This window comes from Artemia sp. Qi Xiang Cuo, chromosome 5 (genome assembly GCF_049724085.1).
Source record: "Artemia sp. Qi Xiang Cuo chromosome 5, ASM4972408v1, whole genome shotgun sequence".
NCBI classification, from domain to species: Eukaryota; Metazoa; Arthropoda; class Branchiopoda; order Anostraca; family Artemiidae; genus Artemia; species Artemia sp. Qi Xiang Cuo.
The window spans coordinates 65,095,611-65,104,591 of NC_142798.1; the positions used below are offsets into that span (position 1 = coordinate 65,095,611).

At 35.4% G+C, this 8,981-nt stretch overlaps 1 protein-coding gene across 2 annotated transcripts in view; it reads left to right on the forward strand.

Annotated features, from left to right (window-relative positions):
* nej (CREB binding protein nejire) overlaps nt 1-7,296 on the forward strand; it is a 92,017-nt gene extending 84,721 nt beyond the window's left edge. For both annotated transcript variants that reach the window (XM_089089847.1, XM_089089848.1), the window contains exon 17: nt 3,693-7,296. In XM_089089847.1, coding sequence (XP_088945973.1) covers nt 3,693-4,637 — 945 coding nt within the window. In that variant the 3' untranslated portion in view covers nt 4,638-7,296. The remainder of the gene's footprint in view (nt 1-3,692) is intronic.
* Nucleotides 7,297-8,981: the final 1,685 nt, after the last annotated feature.

Below are 8,981 nucleotides of genomic sequence, written 5' to 3' on the forward strand. Positions count from 1 at the left end.
CAAACTTATACTAGGCAGCAAACAGTCAAATAAATTTGGTCAATTTAGGTCAAAAGCACTTTGGTTATGATTCTTGAGCAGGCTAATTTTTGTTGTGTTCCTGTTGTGTGTTCTTAAGATTGACTCTCTTTTTTGGAGACGTTTTCTAAAGCTATGATTCTTGAGCAGGCTAATTTTTGTTGTGTTCCTGTTGTGCATTCTTAAGATTGTCTCTCTTTTTTGGAGACGTTTTCTAAAGCTATGATTCTTGAGCAGGCTAATTTTTGTTGTGTTCCTGTTGTGCATTCTTAAGATTGTCTCTCTTTTTTGGAGACGTTTTCTAAAGCTATGATTCTTGAGCAGGCTAATTTTTGTTGTGTTCCTGTTGTGCATTCTTAAGATTGTCTATCTTTTTTGGAGACGTTTTCTAAAGCTATGATTCTTGAGCAGGCTAATTTTTGTTGTGTTCCTGTTGTGCATTCTTAAGATTGTCTCTCTTTTTTGGGGGCGTTTTCTAAAATTATACAAGCGTTTTTAACCTAAGGACTTTTGATATGCAGCTTTGAAATTCATAAATTTCAAATATCTGTCAAGTTTAGTAATTATTATAGTTAGATATTTTTATGACAATGTGGTACTTGGTAGGGAAACAGACTTCCATGTCTTGTCTTTTTTTTCTTTTTTTTTCTTTTTTTTCATCAGAGAAGCTACTCATCAGAGAGAATGTGTTGCTTCTTCACTGTGTTGCTTTCCTTAATTTTCAATTGTATTTTACGGTTTATTATATCCAAAGGTCACTCAATAATCACGCATGTTGTTTCTTCTTTTTTTTTTACCAGACAAAACTATTTTCAAATTTCCATACTGATCTTAATTTATTGGGTATTACAATAACATGCTGAGTAAAGTTCCACTCAAATGTTCTCTTTGACTCTCGGCCAGTACAAGCTCAACGTTTAAATCGTCAACAATCAAATATAACTTAACCTGTTAAACAACTGCAACTAAAGTGCTGTCTTTCAGCTCAATAATTAGTCTTGTCTTATTAGTATTGACGGAAGACAATCTTCTAGCGTGAATTCATATGATCTTGGGGGAAGATTTACATTATAAATTTTTACGCCGCGGAAACTTTGTAAATCGTAAATATATAAGGGTTTTGCCCAGTGGGGTGGATGTCTCTGTGCCAAGTTGGAAATCTATATTTGGGTTGTTTATTGCGCGTGCACACTGCTTTGACTGGCTTTTCAGTGGGTAGTCAGTGATGGGTGGCTTTTCGTCATTATCCTTTTTAGTATATATGATTTTGTTGTTTCCCCTTTTTTTCTCTCTATTTCTGGCCATAGAGCTTTTGAGGGATAAAAATAACTTATTTACTGTTAATGTTTGAATATATAACAGAATAAATCCCTCTGTCGAGTTTTATGACAAGTATTAATGTGAAAATTGGTAATTGACATTAATCGTTTCAAATGGGTCTATTTTCTTCATAAAAGTTTGCTGAGATTTGATTGGTATTGTACACTGTACACATAATTTTTAGCATTTCAGCTGTCACCTTGTTTTGAAGGGACAATTCTGTTGGATTTGGCTCAGACCCCTGAAAAAAATAGACTTGCAAGCAGAAAAAAATATTGGCAATGGGAATGAAGAAATCTGGTTTTCTGTTGGAAGAGTCAGTTGATCGGATATAGAACAATTAAAGCAAAGAAAAATTGTCCGCTCTGGGATGCGGAGGAGGATGGTCTGGGCCCTTTTCCTCTGAGGTGGCGCGAGCTATCTCAAATTAGGGTCAATTGGCTAGATTGAAATTTTGATAAGCTACTCCTTGGAATCGTTATATCAAAGACTCCACAAACGATTGCTAAGGTGTGGAATTTCGTGTTGAAAGTGATAGAGGTAAAGCGCAAACGTCGTAATTAGATTTAATCAATTAATCATCATTTTAATCATACTAAAACACTATTACAAACGTGAAAAGGTTGTTCAGCCCAAGTAGCTGGGCTTGTTGTGGGCCACACAATACAATAATAAAACACTGAAAGAAGCATAAACAATGCATTAAATCACACAATACATTCAAAATAAAGATAAAGGTTAATATACATTTGAATAAAAAAAAAAAACATGTAATAATAATAGCGATAATCAGACCAAGTTGACATTAGAACATGAAACAAAATAAAAAGAAGAATAACGAGGACTTTTACAGTTACGAAGGTTCCTGAAAATGATTTTATATCAGTTGGGATAGAATTCCCAAAAAAAGAAAAGGAGGAAAATAAGCAAGAAGTACAAAATGTTTGGTTTCGAGTTCAAGGCTTTTGCAGTTAGATGAATGCAATCACCACTTTTGTATATGGCCCTCGGGTCTTCCAATACAAATTTTATTATATATATTTGTAGTACTGGATCAGAATGGGCATAGCAACAAATAATAGCAATAAAATGAATATATTTCTTTTATCTTGTGTACAAACTGTTAAGGTCAAATCTGAAGGGGGGGGGGCGAATTAAAATCAAGTTGCCATCAAGCCATTGGCCAATTGGAGACTAAGCCAAGACAGGGTAGTCTGAATGAGAGGCAAAGCTGGCATAAGCCTTTTTCAAGATTGTATAAAAAATGATGTCATTTACACTTTTAACTCGAGTATTTCAGCACACTTTCTAGAGCTGAAATACATAAATCCTGTTCAGAGGTTTTGCGCTTAACCACTATGTCCGTGTATTCTGACCACCCCCCCCCCCCCCCTCCCCCAATAAAAAAATCCGTTCAAGATCAAACAACTTGTTAACGAGAGTGGATTTTCCTGGGTAGGGGATAATGAACGGGTATCTATAGATAACCGAGAAAAGTTTTTTTTTCTAAAGTTGGAGGTCTAGCACACAATTCGCCAATAATAATTTGTTTCAAGCAGGTGAAAGTAGTTAAGGTTCTGACTTTCATTATAAGTTAGGTTATTTTAGTTGATTTTCAATTCAAGTTAGGTCATATTTCGATTTGGTCCCATCACGTCTTAACTGCTGGCTAATTAATTGCCGTTTCAGGGTAATTTCTATTATGGAAGGATTGAAAAGAAAACTCAGGGTACTTGTCCACTCTGCTTTATTGGTAAAAATGGGTTTGTTCTTTTTTCCTCAAATGCTAAAGTCTATCCAACTCCGGACGCCCATTTTTGAAGGAGGAGGACGGATAGAATATTAGAAATTATGAGATCAATAACTAAATTAGTTTCTTTATAAATTGTAATTATATTAATTTTAGTTTAAAGGAACCTAGAACCCCACTAGCCTATCAATTCTTTTATGGTTCTCTGTTAGTTACCCTTTTGTTTATGCTGATTTTCTTTCTATTTGTATATTTTCTTTTTGTTTATTTGTGTTACGTTTATGGCCTTGAAGGCTTCTTAAATAAGTCCGTATATCTGTCTATAGCATTATATGGAGTTGATCACTTTTTCCTTTGTTCCTCAGAGTTTTCAATAAAAAAACCTCTTTCCTAGACTCCCTACCCACTTCATAGTTAAGAATGTAGTCTCCCTTTTAACACATAGAACATCTTTCAGCTGCTTTAAAAAGTTGTGATATACTCTGTGTAGGAGATTGTACCAGCTTCTGTAGAACCTGGTTTAGATCTAATCAATATGGCATCAAATTCTGTGTTTCAATTCTGTTTTGAATATTCTTGTTGATTGTTATTATTCATTTTATAGGTGTTACAAATACTGAAGAGTAACCCTCAGCTAATGGCCGCCTTTATAAAGCAGCGAGCAGTGCTTCAGAAGCAAAATGAAGGTCAACAACAACAGCAGCCGGGCAATGCCATGCAACTTCCCAACCTTCCTAACAGCATCATGGGAAGTTTAGGCCAGCAAGGAGGTATGAGCCCAATATCTCAGATGAATGTCAATACAATCCAACAAGGAAATATGCAGCAGCAAGGGAATCAAAATTTGATGCAGGGAAATATGCAAGTACAACAACAGCCACAAGGAAATAATATGGGACAACCTAATGCTCAACAGAATCAGTGGTATCGACAACAGCAGTTAATGCAGTTGCAACAACAACAACAACAACAGAGACAAAACCCCCAAGGCTTTCAGCAGCCAACTTTGCCTCCATATAGCCAGAGGCCAAGGCATCCGGGTCAAGGAATGTCTTTCAATGCTGAGCAATTTACTCAGGGGCAGTATCAGCAGATGATGCAGCCTGGTGTGAAAGCTAGTGTATCAGCAATGTCTCCTCAACTGCAAGGAATGATGATACCAGGTGCCTCGCCTCAACATCTAATGCATACCGTACGATCACCCCCACCAGGTCTGCCGCAAGCCGTCAGGTCTCCACAGCCTAATCCATCTCCGAGGGGCGGAATTCCTGGTGTTCAAATCCCTGTGCCGTCACCTAGACAACCAATGCCTTCGCCAAGAATGGCTGCTCCTTCTCCTCATCATCCCTCTCACTCCCCGCATCCAATGGGAGTTTCTAGTATGGATCATGAAATGCTGTTGCCTCAATTAGGACCTGGCGGTCAGGTGCAAATGGCAATGCAAAGTCCTGCAATGGGACAAATGGGGATGCATAGTCAGAATCAACATGAGGATGGAGCACCTTTAACACCTCAGGAAACTTTATCGAAGTTTGTAGAGACTTTGTAGGTAGACTGATAAGCTTAAGCTGTTGTTTAGACACTGCCACGGTTGTGTACTGGTTAGCTCTGTGGTCCTGAGCTGCTGTGATTACCTTGTTCAATAGAGCAATATCAGTGAACATTCTAAATGGCTCGAGTACAAAGCAACAGATAACAATTGTCTGTCTGCTCAATTGTCTATGTCTGCACGAGTGGATCAACTTGTGCTACCCGAGACCAAAGTTACGTGAAATTTGAATTCTGTTGAAATTTACTGGGCTAAAGTTGTGACTGATATAGGGTTGAAATTTGTTCGGTGAAATTCCTATTTGATCAAAAGACAAATGTTACTAGTGTAACATTTTTGGTTTTGTTTGTTTTTCTCTTTTCTTTCATTTTTATAACTATTATATTTTCAAGTTAAAGCTTTTCGGATTTCGTACTCGCCCAGTTATTGAGCCTGTGGTTAATATAGAAAAGAGAAATTATTTTTTGTATATATTGCGGTACGCTTGTTTCGTTGGTCTCCTCAGTGAATGTATATAGATGGTTTTAGCTTATGTGTCGTTTTTAATAATTACGACTAATTATTGATTTATTTTTGGAATTGGATCTCATTATTGCAAAGATTTGTCTGTCAATGTCTAACATTCCCATAATAGGTGTGCCTATCTTTGAGTTCTATGAGAATATCTTGCCATTTGCTGAGCATTCGGTTTGATAATAAAAAAAGAAAAAAAATTGGATCATTTTAAATTTGGACCTTGTTTTTTTTTTTTTTTTTATTATTATAGTGAAGACTAAATGGAATTAATGCTGCCAATAATGAAGTCTATTCTTTCCAAATTGTCATGGAAAAGTCGGTATATAACTGAAAATACGGAAAATAAGGTGATAACGTTATCAACGTAATGTTTATGACGTTATAAAATAAAAATTAGAAAAGATTGAGATTTCAGTTTTTTATGAAAAGGACCTCTATGTGCAGTTTTTTCTAGTAGTGGGTGTCAAATTTAAGAAAAATAAGCGTTGGTAAAAAGAAACGAGAAAAAATAAAGTAAAAATGATTGGTAGCAAACAGCTGAAAAAGCTATGGCTGTCTTTGGCAATAAACCGGATTGTGGTACTTGTGTCCGAATATACTCAAGAAGTGAAGTTAGGTTAATTATAATGAAATATACCAAAATATAATGAAAACTTAATACTTTAGAAACAAAATTATGGAAACTAAAACAAAGATTAATATCTTGCCAGTGAACTTGCTTGAAAACCATTAGGTAAAATTTCGTTAACTTTTTTGGAAATAAATTTCAAGGGGATTGACGTTTAAAGTCGAGTAGTAAAATTAAAGAACGTTTTTTTGCTGCCAGCTTCGGAAACTCGTAGGGGAGGGGGAAGGGTCTTCATGCTGAGGTATACAGTTTTAGTCATGATAGGAGTAAATATCACTTGAAGTAAATTTATATTGTTCATTTAAAGAGCAACAGAAGTCTTTGTGATTTAATATAAGTAATTATTGACGGCCAAAGGAAGGTTTCTTTTTTTTTTTATAAGAAAAAAATAAAATTGTGTAATGCGCTTTAGAATATGAGCTGATTTACAAACCACAGTTTTGTTATTCAAACGACTATTTCCCTGTTTTAACGAATCATTTATGAATCACATAAAAACTTATTTTTTCTAGAAACTTACCTTCTTCCATGTTTGACTGCAAAGAGTGATTATGTATTAAACTGACTGTTTCTTTTTCGAAGTTTGAGAATCTGTTAGTTTTTGTGTGATTCATGTTGAAACTGAAATCCCTTGATTGTTAACTTAATAATTCATTTACTGAAATTCATTTAATTGGAACTGAAATTCCATCGTTTTTGTTGCATGATATGTAATTTTCCAGCAGATTAATTATTGCTTTTACTCAATGTAAGAAAGACACGAGTCATTAGTTTGTGCTAATTCCAGAGAACCGTTTATGATTCACTGTCAGCGCTGCTGATTAGTCCTCCTTTTCCCCAATGCATGATCCTACTTAAAAATTAGTTTTTTTTTTAACGCAAAAATGAATTTTCTTTTTCATTATTGACTGTAAACTTGTATTATATAAATTTTACAATTATTGATGAATTTGTGGAATCGGGAGACCCGTCCAGAGCAATCCCCAAGTAATTCCGGTTTCTTTCAGGCATAAGTGTTGTTCATCAGCGTGACACCTATTGTGGGATTGATTAAACTCATTTTTTTTTTTAGGAGAAACTAAAAATACTTAGAAATGGGTTCAGTTTCATTCGAGACATTTCGTGTTGTATATAATTATTTCCATTTCTTCTACTTTTTATTTCTGTTATCTGGTGTGGTCTATGAACATTCCTCTTTAGTGAAAATTTTCTATTCCTTTCCTTCCTTTGCTGTCCTTTCAAATTTTTCATTTAAGTGCTTTTGTTAACAATGAACGAAAAGATGTCTGTTATTTCTTATAGTTAGGTATTAACTAGCCGAAGACAAGTTTTACGTTTACTGTAAACGAGCCGTCTCACTATGTTTGTAAATAAGCTGTAAAGTTTTTTGTCATCTTTCTATAAAAACGTTTTTTTTCTGTATTCAGCGGTTTAGAAATTGAAGACTAACGTTACAAGCGCCAAGTTGTTATTTGTTCTTTTTCACTACCGTATGTTCAATAAATAGCTATTGTATTCGAATGTTTTCTCCTTTTTCTGCCTTGAGATTAGTCTTTTTTGTTTCTGGAAACTACTGCTCAAGTCGCAACGTGGGACGCACAGGAGCCCCTCCCCCTAGTGGGCTAACGTGTTCGGATTTGGGAGTGGAAGATATTAATTTTTTCCCTTATTTGCATATTATGCCGCAAATAATGCTGGCTTTAAAAATGATAGGGCAATACCAATAAGGAATAATATGTTATTTCAGAAACCTGTCTGATAAACCTGAAACGGACATAAGAAAACTAAAAAAATTAGAATTATCCCATAATTTGAATAAGATGAGCACCACTCCCATCTACCTCCTGGGGTATGCCATCGAATTTCTTTTGGTTTAAAAAATATGAAAATGCAACAAAAAAAATATTCCTTAACTGTACAGCATCTGGAAGGATTATGAAAGATCTAAAGTTGGACTGGCCTACCGTGACAAAATAAAGGAGAAAATCTTGAAAAACGACGGATCCAATGCCAGTAAGAACAAAAAGAAGAAAAATTTCACGAATATTGCATGCCTACTAAAAAAGAGTATCATTCTTTTTTTTTGGTAAATCCAAAAAAAGGGATTTACCAAACTTATTATAATCTGGATTTACTATTACCAGTTGGTTATAATTTAATAATGGTGGAAATAAATAGTACTTGACTTCTGAAAGGCTTGCAGATTCATAACTGAGAGGCAATTATTAATGACAATTGAGATCACTTGAATAGGAAGCTGGAAGTGTGGTAAATAAAAGCGAAGAAATGCGGTGTTTTAGGGCTTCTTTAATGCAGTATAGAGGCTTCTTTTTCTTTATCGCAGTCGTTGCTTGCATATTTCTCAGTCTATGAAAATATCAATTTCTCAGGAAAAACTAAGTCATTTGAGGATTCAATTGGCGGCAAATAAGAATTAGGGTTGGGCAATATTAGTTGTCGATATATCGGACCGAATATCGAAACTAAAATATCTATATCGAAAACGATGTTATTTCGGCTTTTTCTGGTATCTACCGTTGAATGTCCAGCAGAAACGATCCAACATAGAAAATGGTTTCGCAAATGGCCGAGAGGAAGAACAAATATTCAAACCAACAAGTAGATGCTGATACGCACCATGTACAAGCTGTATCTATAAGTTGGCATAGCCTGTTCTCAAGCTACGTTTAGTGAGGATGGACTCTCCAATATTGCTGAGAACTTCCGAAGGCTTGACTAGATAAAATATCTTCTTAGCTTATAGGCCTTGCTGAGATCACATCTGTCATGATTACCACATACTTCAATCTGTTTTTCTAGAAATTGTATATTACCCCTGACGATCATCTCCAAGTTGAGAGTAAAATAGCAAGAGATATGGATTGGGCCTTACTGGAATCTGTATCAATAGATGCAGGTGCCGAATCAAGTCCCTGTGATTCAGCAATTACAGAATCAAGCCATTTTTGGGGTATCACAGGACGGAGTTTCAGTAGTCAATGCAAGGCAAGCTTCATCAGCAGCTACATCTGCCACGTCTGTTTCTTTGTTTCTTGAACCGGTTTCTTCGTTACTTTAGAAATAAATTTGGGCTATATATTTGCACATTAGGGGGGGGGGGGGGGGTAAAGTATAGCGGATCTGCATGGAAAATGGGTTATGTACATTTACTCTGTATATTATGAAGTAAGAATTGCTTT